Source organism: Ursus maritimus, unplaced genomic scaffold (genome assembly GCF_017311325.1).
Source record: "Ursus maritimus isolate PB19 unplaced genomic scaffold, ASM1731132v1 scaffold_7, whole genome shotgun sequence".
NCBI lineage: Eukaryota > Metazoa > Chordata > Mammalia > Carnivora > Ursidae > Ursus > Ursus maritimus.
The window spans coordinates 26,535,403-26,554,693 of record NW_024426885.1 but is presented as its reverse complement, the minus strand read 5'-3'; the positions used below and the strand labels follow the sequence as shown (position 1 = coordinate 26,554,693).

General features: G+C 52.3%; 1 protein-coding gene across 5 annotated transcripts; it reads right to left on the bottom strand.

Moving 5' to 3' along the window:
- Positions 1 to 1,596: 1,596 nt before the first annotated feature.
- KCNIP2 (potassium voltage-gated channel interacting protein 2) lies at positions 1,597 to 19,060 on the bottom strand. Of its 5 annotated transcripts, none has more exons than XM_040624654.1 (10): positions 18,973 to 19,060; positions 6,171 to 6,266; positions 5,208 to 5,261; positions 4,431 to 4,555; positions 4,211 to 4,280; positions 3,971 to 4,041; positions 3,733 to 3,840; positions 3,443 to 3,547; positions 3,243 to 3,305; positions 1,597 to 2,936 (listed from the first exon to the last, which is right to left on the bottom strand). In XM_040624654.1, the coding sequence occupies exons 1-10, from the start codon at positions 19,043 to 19,045 to the stop codon at positions 2,889 to 2,891; spliced, it is 813 nt and encodes a 270-aa protein (XP_040480588.1). In that variant the 5' UTR covers positions 19,046 to 19,060; the 3' UTR covers positions 1,597 to 2,888. The 5 variants fall into 5 exon arrangements, with proteins under 5 accessions (XP_040480588.1, XP_040480589.1, XP_040480587.1 ...); XM_040624655.1 differs by having other exon boundaries at positions 1,597 to 2,806; XM_040624653.1 differs by having other exon boundaries at positions 1,597 to 2,026.
- Between the last annotated feature and the right edge of the window lie 231 nt (positions 19,061 to 19,291).

The following is a 19,291-nucleotide window of genomic DNA, read 5'->3' as shown; positions in this document are numbered from 1 at the left end:
GGAGCAGTTGACAACACTCAGAATCCAACTAGTGGCCAGAAAAAAATTGTCAGAATGCCAACCTGGTGTTTTTTCCTTGATCCTATTTGTGTGCCCTGGCTCTGGGACACTTCTTACCTCACTCGGCCTCAGACTTCAACTTCCCTTAAACTTGAATCTACCCTAAACCATAGAGACCGTCTCCATACCTGACATACATACACACACTCACCACGCTCATTCATCCAATCATACAATTATTCATACAATTATTGAATAGCTATTATATGCTAGGCCTCAAGGATAGGATGGGGGTGGGGGCAGGAAACCTAGTCCAGGCCCTCAAGGAGCCCTCAGGAGCTTATAGTATATCAAAGAAGACAATCACTCAAATAAATATATAGTAACAAATGGAGACATGCCACAAAGGAAAAGTATAGGGCACCATGAGAGCCTGTCACAGTGTCAACTTGTTTAGACTATGCGTGATATGCACAGCATCCATCTTTCACTCACGAATCTTTACTATGCCTCAAGGCAACCCTGGACAGAGACTTGGGAGACTGGGTCTGGTCTCAATCTTCCTATAAACTCACTAGGTGACCTTGAGCAGGTCCTCTCCTCTCTCTGGGCCTATTTCCTTTTCTGTACAATGGAAGGCTGAGAGAAAGACTAGACCACAGGTTCTTAACTTCAGGTCCATGGCCGGGCTTCAGGGATATAAAAATATATGAAAAGGTGTGCATTTTTTTTTCTTCTGGACAGCAGGCCCACAACTTCCATCAGATCCTTCAGAGGGGCTGTGACCCAAAGAAATCCAAGGACCTATGGAGCAGATGGTTGTGTGATAAAGTGAGCAGGAAACACAGATGACAAAATGATGGATTCTGGAAGTAAGTTTTTCTTCCTTGGACACCATACTCCTCCGTTGACCTTGTCAATGTGTACGATGATGGAAGAGAAGAACTGATCCCCCTTCTGTGGATGGTGAAGCTTAGTCACCACATAATGGTGCCCGAGAGAAAGGATGGGAGGAACCTACCACTGGTGGTCCCTCTTCAGAAACAGAACAAAGAAAGGCAGCCATTCCACACAGGAATTCTCTATTACCCTTTGTGTCACTTGCTCCGTGGTGCCTGGGTCCACCCCATCCAATCCCTCATCATTCTTGGCTGGAATATAGACACAAACTATGTCCATATTGGAGGCAAGCTTGGGATGTTTATACAAAGGAACTTTCTTTAGAAACTAAAGGGAATCCCCCCTCCAAAGAAAGCACTTTGAGGTTAACTAAGATGTCTGTAAATTAGAAATTCTTGATTTAGCTTGTAAGAATGTTTAGCCAAAGACAGCTGGTTTGGCATAATCTTTGGGTTATTAATACCCTGTCTCTTGTCTCCTCTAAGGATGTGGGAGAGAGATTCACATGGGGACCTCTCTGAGGTCAGGTAGGTTTCCAACCCTTCCAAAACCTGTGTCTCAATCTCCTGCCAAGGGTTGGCTAAGCTATGGAAAGAGAGGCACTTTCTTTGGAATCTAAGAGGCTACAGGTGCGGGAATTAGTGTGGTGAGGTATGTGTGCAGTAGGAGGGACAAAAAGGCAGAGACAGCAGCCTGTGCATAGCCATTGTGTTTTATTGGATTGGTGTATTTTTTTACTTTACAAAATATACAGAGGAGCCAAAAATGCAAAGCAGTCAACAGTGTTCTGATGGGAAAGGGGGCTCCCTCAGGGCCCTTCCCCTCAGATCCTGACTGAGTGGGAGGGTGAGCTAAATGGAACGAGCAGGTACATTAAAGGGCGGCAGCATGGCAAGAGCGGTCCCCGCCTTCTAGGTGTGTACAGGGGCATCCCTGGGTAGACTGAATAGAGCAAGAGGAGACCCTAAGTAGGAACTGAGGAGGCTATGTGGGGGGTTGGAATAGAGCCTGGGTAGATCAAAGATTCTAGTGCATGCCTCCTCACTGGGTTCAGATGCTATGCCTCCTTCCCCTTTCTTTTAAGGCATCCACTGGATGGTCCCTGACTCACTCCATGCCCCCAAGTCTAGAAGAAATGGCAAATGAAAACTTAAGTTGTAGCAATCGGAGAGGGGTAGACTGAAACTTTGGCAGGTATCAACTGGGACATCTCCCACTACTGTTGCCACCACCCACACAAACAGGAAGGAAGGAGAGGAAGAAATTCCAGGCATGAGCCAGACATTAGGATCCCAGGCTCTCCTGGAATACTGAGGAGAGTATGGAAATTTCTGCGGCATTTCCAAGGAGACAGTGTCTTCTGAAGGGCCTGGAACTCATATTCTGATAACCTGGGGTGGCAGACCTATAGGGCTCAGAGTGTCAGAGCTGTCACTGACAATCTCCAGGCCTTTCTACACTCTACCCCAGCCACCTATGACCTAACCACCTGGCTCAGGCCTAAGATTTCTCCTTCTACATTCTTGTCCCCCTCCTACAAGGCTCTCAAAAGTCTGAAAGGCCAGTCAGTGCCATGGATAGAGCAGACTCTCTGAGAAGGAAATCTTAGAGGAAATGGATATGAGATCAGGGATAGGGAAAGCACCATAGCAGGAGACATTTTGTCTAGTGTCATAGTTTCTAGAGTGGGGATGGAAGGTGGAGAACCATTTATTTTCTATAGCAGGGGTACCCTCAGCACTGAGTGTCAGGCAGGAAGGGGGTGGGAGCTGTTGGGAGTTGGGAACACCCCACAGATACACTCTGCCCACGCCCTGGCCCCTTTAGCTCCAACAGTCTGGACCACTGAATCCCCAGGCTCTTAGATTCCTACAGCCTCCAGGGCTGGGCGAGGATGAGGACAGACCTGGGAAGAGAAGGGTGAGTTCCACCTGGACTAGGGCTAGAATATGGTCCCCCCAGGACAACTGACCCCCTTTCCTGGGGAGCTAGATGACATTGTCAAAGAGCTGCATGGACCTCATGATGTTCTCGTCCTGTAGCCATGGTGTGGGAGAGGCAGATTGGAGAGAGAGAGAAATAAAAAAAAGCTTATCAGGGACACAGAGAGGGACATTCACCTGAAATGGGGACATTCAGAGACAGAGAGAGGCAGGAAGGAAGGAGACACCCAGAGAGATCTGAAGTAGGGAAGGACAGTCCTCCCCGAGTTGTAAAAGAACAGGACTCGGGAGTGTGGACAAGTTAGGGAGATGATACTCGGCCCAAAGGAGCTTTCTCCTACATCACTGAATTGGACCCTGAGTCCAGATCATAGAAATGTGGAGGGCAGGGGCCTGTACCTTTTGGCAAGACTCAATGAATTCCTCAATGGTCACCACTCCATCCTTGTTCCTGTCCATCTTCTGCAAAAAGGTAGTCAGGTAGAGAGAAGAGGAGGGATGACAGGAGAGAGGCAGGCAGAACTCAGGTAAGTTCCCTGCCAGGACCTTGCCTCCTTCCCTTCACTCTAGGACCCTCCAGCCTACCCAGTCCCAGGCACCTGGAAGAAGCTCTCCACGTGCTCCCTTGGGGCCTCCTCTCGGAGTGCAGGATATGTATACTTGCCCATCATGTCATAGATGGATTTCATGATATCAAGCATTTCCTGTTAGGCCAAGAGAGAAAAGGATTCTTCCTCAGAGCCCCCAGCCTCCAAATCAGGAGGCCTAGAGCCTAGGGCAGACCTCACCCCTTGCTGGTGAAGCAAGCGTGGGTCACATTTTCCTCCTTAGGGCCCTTTGCACCTCCCCGACACATAAAAAACTCTCCAACTCTTTAGTTGCCCCACACCTCCTTGGTGATGCAGCCATCCTTGTTGAGGTCATACAAGTTGAAGGCCCAGTTTAGTCTGTCGTCTATGGTTCCCCGAAGAATCACCGACAAACCAGCCACAAAGTCCTGGGAAGGAGACAGGGGGAACTATATTTTCAGATACCCTTTACCCAATCACCAATATGGGTTTGGCCTGTGAATCCTGGCCCTGAAGCCCCAAGAAACAGGCCTCTTTAACCCACTTCCTCCAGCTCACCTCAAAACTGACCGAGCCGTCATGGTTGGTGTCAAAGGCATTGAAGAGAAAAGTGGCATATGTGCTGGAGTCTGTAGGATAAGCGTGGATAAGTTTGGCTTTCAGACAGGAGAGGACTTCCTACTTCTATGGAGTTCCCCAAACCCCTCTTATCACTTGGCATTCCCAGCCCCTCCAGAACCCCTTCCCCAACTCAGCCTAGAGTGGACAGCTGCTTCCTCTCAGGCCTTGTCCCCTCACCTCCTTGAGGAAAGAACTGAGAGTAAATCTGCTTGAAGTTCTCCTCATTGACAATTCCGCTGGGACATTCCTGGGAGGTGGGGGGAGAGTTAGAAACCAGACTGAGGGCAGAAACAAACCCCCTCCCCTTCCCTTTCACGTTCCTAAAGCATCCAGGCCAATCTTAGAAGTCCTGGATAGGCCCCTCCCCTCACCCAGTTTGGCCTTGCTTTGCACTCACATTCTTGAAGCCCCGGTACAGGACCTGCAATTCCTTGCGCGTGAACTTGGTTTGCTCCTGCAGCTGCTCCAGACCCTCTGGCCGGTGACACACCGTGGACAGTTCGAATTCATCCTCCACGCTGTCTGCAGGTGGGGCAGTGTGGGGGGAGGGGGACAGCCGCGCCTCAGGCCCGGCCTCCACGAACCCTCTTCAAAACCACCGACCCACCCATCCTCCCCACCTCCAACACCAGAGACCAGCCTGCCAGTTCCCTGGACCCCGGTCTGAGGATATCAAAGCAAGGAGAAGATGCTGGTCAGCTTCCAGGTCTATCAGTTGGCCGGGCCCATGGGCAGGCCTGGTCCCAGAGCCAGGGGTCCGACTCATCGCTTGCCCCTGGGCCCTTCTCCCCTGGTTGAAGGGGAAGGGCCCCCAGCCCCATCTTCATCTCAGAAAGGGAGGAGTAGAAAAAATGGATTCAAGAGGAAGTATCTGAGGGTCCAGGCTCTGACCCACTCATATCCGCCCAGACCCACACTTGCCCCGCCCAGATCCTTCCCTCCAGCCAATCCCCGCCTATCCCAGCCATGCTCGAGCCATGCCATGCCCCGCCCAGCTCCAGCCAAGCCCATCCAGACCCACCCCTACCCTGCTCCCAGTAAACCTTAGCTAACGTTTCATCCCTGGCCCCATCTCAGTCCTGCCCCAGCTCCCGACATCCAGTCCCCAGGCAAGTGCCCCCACCCCACGCTTCGGGAGGCCCCCGCCCCCGCCCCCACCAGGACAGTAAGTCACCTGGGTCCAGCGGGCGGGGTCTGTGGGGGCGGAGGGAAGCTGGGACTGCTAATGCTGAAGGGAGCGAACTGTCACCGAGAAAGTGGAAGACCCGGCCAACTGCAGACACACACCTCGCCCCTTACACTCAACAGCAAATCTCACAGACCTGCGTGTTACAACGCACACATCCCAGCCCCGCGCGCAGAGGCACACATAATGAACGAGCACAGACACACACGAAACAGACCCCACGCACACATGCTTGTGGGACTCACGTCTGTCATTTTCCTGAATCTACCCCCATGTGGGACCCAGTGGAATCAGACACAATGACACTCTCAAATAACCACAAAATGGGTCTCTGTGGCTTGCAAAATTCAGTATGATCCTATGGGGTGGGCAAGGCCCAACTGAGGAAACAGGCCTGGTGACAAAGTGAGGCCACTCCACTTGGGACCGGCTGGGACTAGAAAACCCAAGTGTCCTGGCATCTGGAGGAAGGCAGGCTCCATCCTCTGCACCTGCATCCATCCAGTCAGGGCAGGGGCGACATGCATCTGGAGGCCCAAAACATGCCCCGGGTACGGCGGGCGGCCACAGTCGCAGACACTAAGCCCCGCACAGACCTCACAGCAGTCTGGTCGCGCCGGGCCACAACTGGCCATACTCACCGTCTCAGGCCTCAGCCCTGCCACACTGGCCACGCCCAAACACCCGGGGCTCACTAATTTTGCTGACCGGTGACGCCCACAGACACTTGGGCCCCGCCCCCAAACTGGCCCCGCCCGCACGTTCCGCTGGCTCCTGGCACTGCAGCCAGGCCCTCCCCACACTTGGACCTACCAGCGCCCACTCCCCCCCCCCGCCGGTCACGCCCACACACGCACACGCGCGCACACACACGCAGGCCTGCTTCTGTCACACTGGTCACACCCCGACACATACGGGCCCCGCCCCCGGAAGCACAGGAGAGGCACTTGCTTTCACTGACTGAGGGCAGGGCCTGGGGCCCGCAGCAAGGCAGCAGCTTGAGGAACCGCTGCTTCAGCGCTTTTTTAGTGGGCCCTGGAGGGTGGCCTGGGAAGAGAGAAGACCCCAGGAAGGCACATTAACCTCCACTATCCCTCCGTTCCCCTCCCCACTGTCACAAATCAACCCTGAGGGGAAGGGGTGTTGTGAGGGGACTGGAGGAGAATGGTGAGAGTAGCTGGGCTGGGTTAGGGAAGCCCAGTGGGTTTCACAGGCATAGAAAGTCCACTCAGGCATCTTGGATAATGGGACACAGTTGGGGACAATGAGGCCACCAAGGGGAGGTGGCACTGGCCTCGGTGCCTGCTGACCCAGTGCCCTCAGCTCCAGTGCTTTAGCTGGACCTGAGGGTGACTTCCAACCCAAGAACTGCCTGGGTAGGAACACCTCTGTCTCTCTCTCTCACACACACACACAGTGACAGGCGCGTATAGTGACACACAGAATGATAAATCACAGTGATGGATGCCATACAGGGACAGCTTGATACCCAGCAACTCACTCAAACCCAATGGCCTAATTAAGCAGGCCCCAACCCATGCACACGCGCACAGGTACACACACACTTTGACACAGTATTCCTTAATACAAACATATACAAATGTGGCCTAAGAAAAACGACACGTACATATGAGGACCCACACAGGCCATCTTACATGCGGCGTGATCAAACCACACAGAAACACATGGGACATCATGACACGGTGTGTTAAGGACACTAGAATACACTGTGACCCTATAACAAGGTCACCACGACACATACCCATATCATATTGTGACTTAGGTGCCCATGGCACCCAGATACCTAAGATAGCACATCACCAACAGAACCCATGTTTGTTCTGCCAACCTTTCCCCTCATCCTAGGGCACCCAGAATCTCCCTGCCAGTGGAACAAAGTTCCTCATCGGCTAACTCACCCACCCTAAAAGTGTGTCCCCTCCCATGTCTTTGAAGGTAACATGATAGCAAACTTTGAAGCAATAACAGACTTTGGAGATGAGTATTTTTTGTAATGTGGGGCCACCCAGAGCCACTGACCACAGTTACCCTCACTTCCCCTTATTTAGACCCCCGTGTCCTACAGCTCTAATTGCATCCCAGGGAGGGTTCTGCGTTGGTGTGCCTGTGTCCGGCAGCACCCGCCTCCAGACTCCAGGACCAGAGTCCACAGGGGCCTTAGCACACTGCCCGAAGTTGCTCTCAGTCCATTTCTGAAGGGGCCCAACTTCCTTGGGTTGTAGGTTACTAGGGCATCCCAACTCCCACGCAAGCCCCGCCCCCCAAAACCAGGCTCCACCCTTCAGGATCTAGCCCTGCTCCCTGGCGGTAACTGCTTAAAGTCAACGCCTCCCCCTCCAATACGTCCTCTCTTCCCCTCCCCCCGCAGAGCTATGGAGAGGTAGGAGGGAGACCATGGCCGAGTGGGGGATCGATGGCGGCCTGGCCCCCAGCCCAGGGCTCCATTAGCCCCGACTCTGGTTTCCCGAAGCCGGATTGCGCGCCTGATCTTCACACTTCCCCCCCCTTCCCTGGTCCCCTCCCTGCTCCCAGGACTCCGTCTCCTCTAGGCTCCCCTGAAAGGTGGGAAGGGAAGAGCTGCCTTCAGCCTACAGAACACCTGGGTTTCCTGGATGACCCCTCTTCCCACCAAACAGTCTAAAGGGCATGGCACATCAGAGCCAAACTGACTTCATCTTTTCAGGATTAGATGAACCCCAGTTCATCTAGGACCAGCCCTTGCTCCCCACCCCACTCTGATAAATGCAGCAGAGGATGGAAGGTGAGTTGGGAGTTTCCTGCTCTTACTGCTAGAGCAGGCAATTCATTGGCCCTTCCTCTTGTCTCCAGCTCCCTTCACATCTTTTCAGTTCTCCCCAGTGTCTACCCTATAGCCCTCCTATCATGGGTCTTGCCTATTTTCCTGTCCCTGGTGGAACTGGAGAATAGCTGTGCTGTGGAGCTGCGCAGTTCTTGGTGTGAAGAGGAGGGAGAGGCCAGATCTCTCAGGAGGAAGAACATGCTCCCCTCTCTACCTCCAGTATCACTCTCTCCACTAGACGTTGGGGTGATGTGGAGAACTGATTTCTCATTCCCAATGCCCAGGCCCTGGAGAGCCTGAGGCAAAATGGAGGGCAAGGGGGCCTGGGAAGCAAGGTCCCTGATCTATTCTACCCCTCACCCTCCTGCCAGAGCTCATCTAAAAATGTCTCATTCACAGTGTTTCCACTCCTGTCCCCCCGAACCCACCCCCATCCCAAGTCTTGAGTTTGGAGCTGGTATTTCCTCAGGGAACTCTGGGAACAGCCATACACATAATCCAGTACCCAAAGGGGCTCAGCCACACAACCTGTCTCCCTCAGGCACAGTCACAGTCACCATCTCACAAAGTCACATACCCTGTCCCTCTGACACATAAAATCACATCCCTGCCACACACAAAGGCTCACACACTCACACACTTTGTCCTTTTTCACGCAGACGAACACATGCTCACACCCCCTGTATCTCTCACACAGAGTCCGTGCACACTCTGTAACCTACACCTGCAAGGATGGAGATGTGGAGAGTCACACACGTCTTCAGAGCCATTGTGGGTCCCTGGCCCCAAAGGGACTCCCCAGAAGTCTGGTGGTATCTCAGAATCCCTGGAACCTCCTTCCTCTACTCCTGATAGCCCTGTTTCCAGACCTCTCCTCATGTCCCCGATAGATTCCCCTCATCTCCATACCCCAAGTCCTCCCATGCTGTGCCTCTCATCACCCCCCCAAAACACCCTGGCCCCTGGCCCTCTCTCTCTTCCGCTCCCTCAGACACCCAGCCCCCAGATTCCCTCCTCACCTCCCCCAGAAGCCCCTCCCCCAGACACACTCCTTGAATTTCCCTCTTTACCTCTCTCAGATGTTCTGTTCCCCAAGCATCCCTCCTCACCTCCCCCAGAAGCCCTACCCCATCACTAACATGCTTACCCTGCCCCCAGTCATAAAAGCACAGTGACCCCCTCCCCAGCGCTGCGGGAGGCTGTTCCTCCAGTCAGCAGCCCAGACACAGCCAGACACCTGGGTTACCTTCCAAGGAGACTGGCTCAAAAAGGCCAAACTGCTCCAGGACCTTGACAAACAGAGCGAGGACCACAAGCACAGCAACCATCTCCAGCCCTTCCAGGTTCATGGTGGGCCTGGGGCATGGCCCCCACCAGCTGAGGCTCGGACACACTGGCTGCCCTCCTCACACCACCTCCCCCTCAGGCTCCCCAGCCCGAGTAGGACCGCCTGCAGCCTCCCTCCCCATCTCCCTCCCAGGATCTCCTCCCTCTCCCGCCCCCTCACCCCGCCTCTGCCCCACACGCCTCCCAGCCACAGCCTCTTCCTCTTCACGGGGCCACTTCAGCCTACGGACTGGCATCTCCTCAGGAGCCTTTGGCGAGAAGGATATGGGCCAGAACAGGCCAGGCCAGGGGAGGAAGGCAGTGACCCGCCTCTGTCCCTGAGGACAGCTTCCCCCGGACACCTTGTGGCTTCTGTGCCAAAGGGGGGGGCAGAGGGAGGAGCTATGCTTAGGGAGAGGGCAGGGAAGGGCAGTGTATGTGTGTGTATGTGTGTATGTGTGTGTATAAGGGAAACTACGAGCTACACAAGTATAAGTAATAGATGTATGTGTCAGAATATAAGTGTCTAGGTGTTTTCTTGTGTGTATTCCTGTGTCTGACTGTATGGCGATGATGTGTTTCTCCTCTTATGTGTGTCTGTGTGTGTGTGGTTTACACATGATTGTGTCTGTGTCTATTAGGTGTGTGTCTTATATATATGGGTAAGTGACCTGGGTGTCCATGATATGTGTGTGAGTGCACTGGAGTATTTCTGAGTGTGTACGGGGTGTCAGGTGTATGTGTTTAGCAGGGCTGTAGGGTCTAGGTCTGAAGACTGATAGTATAGATGTGTCCTATAATTAGGAGTATGGGTCTACATTGATTGTGTAATTGTATCTGCGTGGAGCTGTACGGAGAATATAAGCGGGGAGAAGGCAGTGACCTCTCCAGTCAGGAGGACACTACCAACATCGATCGTGGTTGCCATGGAGACTGTGAGGCGGGAAGCACCTCTTTCCACAAGCCACAGACAGGGAAACTGAGGCCCAAGGGAAGGAGGATTAGGTCCAATAGCCTGGGCAGGAAAAAGGCTGCTTAGCCTTATCATGACCCCCTGGGGAGGGAACTTATTATGGTTACCTTTGGGTCCCAAAGATTCAAATCCTTTGGGAGAGAAGAGAGAGAGCTCCCTTCCTCTCACCCAGGATCTGCCAAATTGTTACTGAACTGATGGAGAAGCCCAGAGTAGGAGGGAAATCTGAACCCTCCAAAGAAACCACCTACCCTCACCCCCTGGAGCATTCTTGGAGCCTGTCCCCCATCTTTCCTGCTCCTTCTCGGTGGGGGGGGGGGGCAGCAGCTCTGTGTGTGTGTGTGTGCCCGCGCGCACACCTCCTGAGGGTGTGCATGTTTGTAGGGGTGGGGAGAGGCCTGCAGCACCAGTGAGCCAGAACACAAGAGCCTCTGAGCTACTGCCACAGCTGGGGAACATTGATTGAGCACTCACTATGTGCTAGATAACACGCTATGTGCTTACAGACATGATCATATTTTAAAATTTTTTAAATTTAAATTCAATTTAGTTAACATACAGTGCATTATTAGCTTCAGGGGTAGAATTTAGTGATTCATCCGTCGCATGTAACACCCAATGTTCATTATATCAAGTGCCCTCCTATCACAATTCTTTTAAGATTTTATTTTTTAAGTAATCTCTACACCCAACTCGGGGCTCAAACCTACAACCCCGAGACCAAGAGTCACAGGTTCTTCCAACTGAGCCATCCAGGTGCCCCTAGACATTATCACATTTAATTTTCACAACAAACCTATGAAGGAAGTGCCATTATCCCCACATGACTTGTGGTAAAACTAAGGCAAAAGGAAGTTAAGAAAATCAATCACCAAGATTAGTAAGAGTCAGAGCCTCAGTTTTAACCCAGTTTGACCCTGAGCCTGTGCTCTAAACCATCGCACTACACTGGCTCCCTTCTTAGACAGCTTGCCCACTCAGGAGGCCCAGGTTAGGGGGACTGACCCCAGAGGGAGCCCTCCCCCTCGTCCAGCTCTGGGATGAATGTGTCTCAGCTGCAGTTGGGTGAAGGTCCGGGTGGGGCTGTCCTACAACTTCATTTGAAATTGATCTGCAGTTCTACCTGGCCACCACTGGGGGTCAGGAGTCCATCTCATACCTTATTTCACCCCTTCCCTAATCCCTCACCCCACAATATCAGTGGAAAGTGTGGAAAGGATGGGAAGAAGGGTATGCCACAGGCTGGCTTGGTCATCTGCTTGCCCGTCTACCCCTCCTCCAGGAAGAAGTCAACCTAGGGACTGCTTTTGGTTTCTCACTCCTTAGAGATTACAGATTTACAGATGAAACCAGCAAATATCTCCCTTTCACTGTCCAAATTCCACACCTGGCATTTAATTCCCCCTACCCTCATCAGATTCCTTTCTTTCCAGCCACTTTGGCCTCCTCACTGTCCCCCAAACACATCAAACTCAGTGCTATCTCTGTGCCTTTGCTCCTGCTACGAATGCCCTCCTTTCTGATCTCCTTCTGTTCTGCAGTTCTCACCAACAGGACCTCCAGCCCTCAGCAGGCTCCCAGTGACCTGAATTTCTAGTGAACTCAATGCTGGGCCTTCAAAACTTAGCACCTAATTCTGTAATATTATTAAGTGTGAATAGTAAAAGGAGGAAGCATAGCATGGTAGGGAATAGTGTGGGCCAGAGTGCCAGATTCCCTGGGTTCAAATCCTGGTTTTGTCAGTTGCAATTAACTGGGCAAGTTCTTAACCTCTGTGTGCTCCTGTTTCCCACCTCATTTGGTTGCTGGGAGGCATAAATGAATTAATACATGGAAAGCTGTTAGAATAACTCCTGGCACAGAGTAACTGTGAAGTGTTTGTTACCATTATTAATAACATAACATCTCCCCCCCTTACATTTCTATAACTCTTAATTAACAAAGCAATTCCACAAACATTGTTATCTTGATGGCTTCTCATGACAACCCTACGAAGACAACCCTACGAAGAGGTAGAGTGAATAGTATCGTGCCCATTTCACTGATGAGGTAAACGAGGTCCATAGAGATAAACAGAGCCTTGCTTGAGGTCACCTAGCTAAGATGAAAGGATGCATATTTGAACCTAGATCTTTCTGAATCAGTCCTGTTTTCTCAACTAGATTCCAAGCTCCTAAAGGGCAAAGATGTTTAAAAATTGGACTTATAGGGGCGCCTGGGTGGCACAGCGGTTAAGCGTCTGCCTTCGGCTCAGGGCGTGATCCCGGCGTTGTGGGATCGAGCCCCACATCAGGCTCCTCCGCTGGGAGCCTGCTTCTTCCTCTCCCACTCCCCCTGCTTGTGTTCCCTCTCTCACTGGCTGTCTCTATCTCTGTCGAATAAATAAATTAAAAAAAAAACTAAAAAAAAAAATTGGACTTATATACATTGAATGCCAGGCTCTGATCTGGTGCTTGTGGAACAAAGGTGAACAAAACAGGGTTCTGGCTTCCACTGGGTAGGGAGAGACAGCCCACTGAAAGAACTATAAGGCTCCTATTCATTCAAAAAATATTTGTTATGTGCCTACTATGTGGTAGGAACTGTTCTAGGCAGGCCATGAAATGAGCTATGAAAGCTCGTTTAACTGTTAAAGGTCTCTAACTTGGAGGCCAGGAAAACCTTGGAGAGGGTATTTTTTGAGCTCGTTCTTAAAAGATGGCTAAATGTCAACAGTCTACCTTAACAAAGGGATCTACATTTATTGAGCACATTTTGTGTCCTGGACACTTTACATATATTATCTCACTTAGTCTTCATAATAAACCTGACAGGTAGGGTCTATTAATCCTGTGTTTACAGCTGACATGGTCAGAGTGAGTAGTAGTATACCCATTTTGCAGATGAAAGAATTGAGGCTCAGGGAAGTGATTTTCCCAAGACAGCACAGATGATGAAGAATGGATCAAGACTTAAACCAGGACCAAAGATCTGCCAGCCTGTCCTTCCAATGTGTGGGGGTGTCAAGGAACCTTGGATGACGGTAGCTTAGTTTGTGTTGGGGGAGCCATAAGTGATAAGACCAAAATGGCTCAGATTCCATGGAGCCTTGAATGTCAAGCCAGACTATCTGGAATGAAAGAGGCAGCACAGTCACATCTTCTGGGTCTCTGCTGCTGATTCACAGATGGAGAGACTGACAACTTTGCAGTCTGTTGCCCTGTCCCTGGACGATCCTCTTTTGTCTCTTACCCCCACCCTCAACCTTCAGAGACCCTGACCCAGCCTCACAGGGACTCAACCAGGCCTCTGGTGGGAAGGTCTGTAAGTGAAAGAGTGAGTTGTTTTCCAGACTCTCCTGTCTCCCCACTCAGAGACCTTTCAAGTCCCAGGGCCCAAAGAGAAACTTGCCCAGATCTGTCCTCCCTAAGCATCCCTGTCTCACTTAGCTCTTCATCCAAGGGAGTGAAATCTTAATGGAAGCACTTCAGGCAGAGTGAGGGCTCAAGGGAATGCTATCTTGAAGCATTAGGTGGGCCCTCCTTAGGTCCCTCAAATTTCACTGCAGATATACTCCTAACATTTAGTCGTTTATCTCTCACAGTTCAAACCCAGAATAATACTGCCTGATGAGGGGACCCACCCTATATAGCTGTACCACTATCATCTGTCCTTGACCCCCCAGTGAAGAACCCAGCCAGTGAAGACCCTAGAGCTCTTCTCTCAGTCCCCCAGCCCCACTCCATTCCCAGCCAGGCCAGAAGACAGAGCACCCCCCAGCTGCATTAGGTGATTAATGAACTCCCTACACTTTGGGGCTATTTTGGGGCCTGGAAGTCATTCCTGCTATGATTGAGAGCTGGCCCTGCCAGGCTCCAGCCATCTGTCACTGGAGACAGGTCCAAGCAGGGGGCTTGAGGGACGCATGCTCCCCCAAGAGACTGCCAAGCATGGCTCTGGCTCAGCCCCATCTCCCCTTCTGGGGAAAACATGGCAAGGATAGGCCTCCAGAGGCTCAAGAGGATACCAGAGCCAGAGATGGAGAGAGTCAGAGAACTACAGATCCCAGACTGCCATGGGGCTAGGTTGTTCTGGTTTCTCCGGGCCAGGTGGGGAGGTGATGCTAGGTTCTGTGGGCCGTGGCTAGGTAGCCCTAAGGAAACCCAAGTGGAGGTGTGTGTAAATCTCAGCAGTACCATGGTATGATATCCACAATCCGCATGTCATAAATTCCACACATGCCACACCAAGGTACAATCTTGTGAAGACTATACAACTCACTTAGTGTGACTCAGGAACCCTCAACCCAACTCTAAAGCATAGAACCCCAGGCACATGCAGTTTCAGTGTCACAGAATCCCGAAGATATGAAACCCCAAGGATGCACAGACCCAGTGATCACAACCTGAGTGAAGCATAACCCTGTTCGTACAGACTCCCAGAGATAGACGAAATGGTGACATACAATCCTTATGCCACACAAATCTATTCATCCCGTCATTCATGAACTTACTAGGTGACTTTATGTCGGTCTTGTCCCACCTCAGGATTTTTTCCTTCTGGATACTGATCCCAGTCATCTTAAAATCCCATTAAACTAAGCAATTTAGTAAAGAGTTGTGCCTTTTCCCTGTTCTGCTGCAAGCTTCCTCCTTTTATCCCTGCAAGGGGCCTCGACCCTTACATCCACCTGCTTAAGGCTCCCTCCTCTATCCTTAGTGAGAAGACCTGCCTCATCCTCCACCATTTGAGGGACCATGATGCCCCACATCCTTTCCTTTTTGAAGACCCCTATCCTCTACCTTCTCTGTAAGAAACCCTATCCCTAGCTCCACTCTGTCAGGGAGCTTGCCCTTTAAACCCTTTCTTTTGAGGGATCATGCTCTCTCCATCTCTGTGAGGGTCCCTTCCCCTCCCCACCTCTCTAAGGTTCTTATCCCACTTCACTCACTTTTTGAAGGGTCCAGCCCCTTCCTCCCTTCCTCATACCTGGCGACAGCGACCCAGTCACCAGCTGGTAAAGGGATCTCGCTGCCTGCCCCAACGGGCTCCGGCACCTGCGGGGGCATCGGTTCATGGTTCTGCTGAGAGCACACTGGCCAAGCTCCACCCCCAAAGCCCGGGGCGGTCTAGTCTCCGCCCCCACCCGAGTGGGCCCTGCGTGGGCGGCGCGGGAGGGCCGGACCCGCAGGACCAGAATCTCGGACAGCAGAGTCTTCTTTAGCTTGCTGTCTGCTCTGGGCTGCAAGGGGGAAAACGCACCCTGGCCCCGTCATCTGAAGCACCCATCCTCAAAGTTCCTAGAGTGGAGGGCGGGGGTGGGGGAGGGGAGGACGGACTCTCTCACAACCTTCTTTGGGAATGGTTTCTGGATTTCTCGTGGGGAGAAGAGGCACCCACGGGTTGTGAAAAAAGAAGCTGGGGGAGGGGATAATGAACCTTATTCCTTATTGTCCCTCTTTAGTCCTTCCTTCTCTGCCTGTCGCACACCTCCCCCTCCCAATTTGGCAGGGAGAAGCGAAGGGGGTAAGAGGACATAGTTGTCATGGCAACTTCTCACACTTCCATACTTCCTAAACCAATGGGAGAGAAAGCAAGAGGAAGGAGGAGGAGCTGGACAGAGTAGTTGGGTGGCAAAAAAGAGGCGGCTCCGAATCCCTTTCTCTCATAACTTTTGTTTTGTGTCCCTCAGTCTTGCTCCAGTGGGTTCACAGATTCTCCCATCATATGTTGACTGCCAGCCAAATGCATGAAGCAGAAGCTCTCCTCCCCTCAGTCCCAGCCAGGACTCCTCTCTATGGGGCAGTACCCCAAGTAAACCCTTTAAGGACCCACTGACGGCTTCAAACTGCCGGGACAGCCTACAGGAGAGACATAGTTCCACTGCTCCGACTGGGATTCTGTATTTTTGGCTAAAAATCCTACATTTAGGATTTAGGAGAGCGTCGCCTGCAAACTCCACGCAAATTTTGCCACTTGATTTGGAGGCGACGTCCCCGTTTGGAATCAGCTCCGTAAGCATGGCTGCTCTACGACCACACGGGGGCGCCCTAGACTGGGGAAAAGATATTTACGAGCACAGGGACCCGAGTTCAGGCCTTGGCCACCTGGATCCCAACTATCTCCTCAACGTCCCCAGTCCTTTCTTTGCTTCCAGCTTGGACAGGACTGCCACTGACTGATGCTTTTCCCCACCACGCCGCACTTCTAAGTAGCCCTGTCAGGCTTGGAAGACCAGAGGGGTAGATCTGGGGCGGGGTGGGGCTCAGATTCTCCCCACCGCCCCCCCCCCCCAAAATCTCTTCCAGCTTTGAGTCTGGAGGAGCGGGGGAGGAAAGTAATCGGGGGTATACCCGGGATGCCTATGACTTAAGGACTGCCTCCCTGTCAACCTAATGGACCAGAATGACGGAAGCCAAAGACCACCCCCATGTCCGTCCCAGGAATCCCCCCTACACAGGGAAGGAACTTTGGGAACTAGGAAGGCACGGCAGTACATCGTCCAGAGTGCTCGTCAGCACCTCGGACAACGACTCCCCTTCCGGCTCCAACTCAGGCATCTCAGGGCACCCAGCACCTTATCACGTTATCAGGGGGAGTCCCAACCTCAATTGTCTCCTGCTGTAAGATAAGCCCTCCTTTGAAAGGAGAGCTCCTGGTAGTGCTATTTCTACTTTGAAGTCGTGTGTGGAGCTATCTACAGTGAGAATGCTGATGATGAACACCATTCTTGATACTTGTCAACATTTGACCTGATTTCACTTGGGAGGTAGACAGGCAAGACGTAGTATTCTCCATTTTAGAGATGAGAAAAGTGAGACCCAGAGAGCAAAAGTAATAGAAAGCTCATTCCTGCACCTTCCAATACAAGTGCTTCCCCACCTTCACCAGCCTCTGTTTCAAATAGCCAAGTGGGGAGGGGATGATTCCACTAAAGGGGAAAATCAGTTAAAGAAGAAAGCAAACACTGACTACTGTGGTGCTAATGAGCACCTTGGGGCCTTACACTCCCAAGGATCCTGGGTTGGTGAGAACACAGGTCAAAGCAGAGCTGGACCTTTGGATTCCATCCCAGTCTGAACCACATCTAGGGCACATCTGGGGCCTGCTTGAGCCAAAGAGCTCTCCCTTCTGGGAGTCTCAGCATAGGAAGTAGGACTTCCCCAGGGTCAGTGAGTAGGGGAACCACTTTCTCAAGGCATTAGATCCTAGTTCTCTTCCCCATCCTGGAGACTTAACCTCACTCCTCTAAGGACAGACAAGGATCATGGGCTCCCTGCACCTCCCCAACTTGTTTCAGACACAGGAGACAGTCTGCCTCCTCCCATTCATTGTTGGAGTTCCCGGGCAGGCTGCACAATGAGACAGAAAACACACACACACACACACACACACACACACACACACACACGGAAATGTATACAAGGTGACACACTCACCCACACAAACACGTGGGTCTGCCTACCAAACCCAGGAATATTTGAGGGCCCAGATGTACTCCATATTGTGGGAGACAGAGAACGTCTGGGCAGCAAAGTAGTTTGGGGAGGCCACACGGCACCTTCCAGACCAAGAGCTTCTATCTCTGGGTCTGGAGGGGAAGCAAGAGGGGATGTTTTCCTTCAGGATTGGATGAAGTTCTGAGAGGGTTGCTGAGGGTTAAAGGAGCTTCAGTTGAAAGAATGATCTCTGAATACTTTCTTGGGGCAGGGGTGGAGAAGCGATGACCCAACACTAACCAAAGCCTCTGCACAAGGGCCAGGTGCTGTTTCTGGGAGCCAGGCTGGGCTGACACTAGAGTCCCTCCTCGGGTCCACCTGGGCTGTTTGTAGAAAATGTAAGGAAGCAGTGTTGTGCGGAAAGGCCCCCTTATACACCAGGAAACCAGAGAGGCAGCAAGGGTTTAAGACTCGTCATAGACACTCACAGAACCCCACTGCAGACATTGCCACATCGAAGTACACAATCAGCACCGAAATGCCAATAAAATCTGCATAGTCTCACAATCACAAAACACAATACAACCTACTTTAACAAATGCTTGCCCCAGGAGGGTCACAGTCATAAAGTCTTACAAAGAGACATACTCCCATAAAGGCAAGCCCTGACACATTCTGACAGTCACATGTCACTTCATACAGAGTCACACACTCAAAGCACGGAGTTGCACATAGAACACAGACACATGGTCAAAACAACTTCATTAGTACAACAGAGTCCTACAAAACCTCACTCAAACATTTGACAAGATCATACAATTGCACAGCCAACAAAATCACACTCACCCTATCACCAAGCCTAGGGCACATGGCAACCAGCTGAGGGAGGCGCACACACATATACACACACAGACACACACAAAGAATGACAGGCGCTCACGCACGTAACACCTCCCACTCCAGACACTCTCCTAGCTTTGTGTCACACACGCCCACACCTGCTGCCTCTCCCCACCTGCCCGCCTGTCTCCCCCACCCCCCACAGGACCCAAGGCTTTGAACCCCAGTGTCCTGCTTCCCTGAACAGCCTGGAGGGTGCCTGTGAATGGGGTAGAGCGTGAGTAAGGGCCTGGCCAGGGTCAGATAGGCTTAAGAGTCTGGGGGGGGGGGTGATGAAATCTACACTCCCTCCCACGACCCTTGAGCCCAACTCACCTGTGAGCTGGTCATAGGATCCGTCCAGGTCTCGGGAATCGGACAAACTCTCCTTGCGGCCCTGGCCCCGCATGGCCCCCGGCGCCCCCGTCCCGTCCCGCCTGGGCCGTGGGAGGGGGCGCCGGGTGGCCAAGATAGGGCGCTCACACGGCGCCCCCTGGCGGCGTTGCACGCTGTCTGGGCTGGGGCTGAGTCTGGGATGGACTGAGGTCCCGCTGGGGGTCCTGGGGCAGGAGCGGGAGGCTTGGGCAGTAGGTGAGCGCAGAGCCGGAGGCAGAGCGGAGCTAAGCACGGAGCCAGAGCCAAGCCGCCTCTCTCC

Coding starts and splice junctions, on each gene's coding strand:
- KCNIP2 (XM_040624653.1), bottom strand. CDS start 19,045: ATGCGGGGCCAGGGCCGCAAGGAGAGTTTGTCCGATTCCCGAGACCTG. Junction 6,267..18,972: donor ATCCTATGACCAGCTCACAG/GTGAGTTGGGCT, acceptor CTCTCTTCCCAG/GCCACCCTCCAGGGCCCACT. Junction 2,027..3,242: donor TCATTGAGTCTTGCCAAAAG/GTACAGGCCCCT, acceptor CATTTCTTCTAG/ACTTGGGGGCATGGAGTGAG.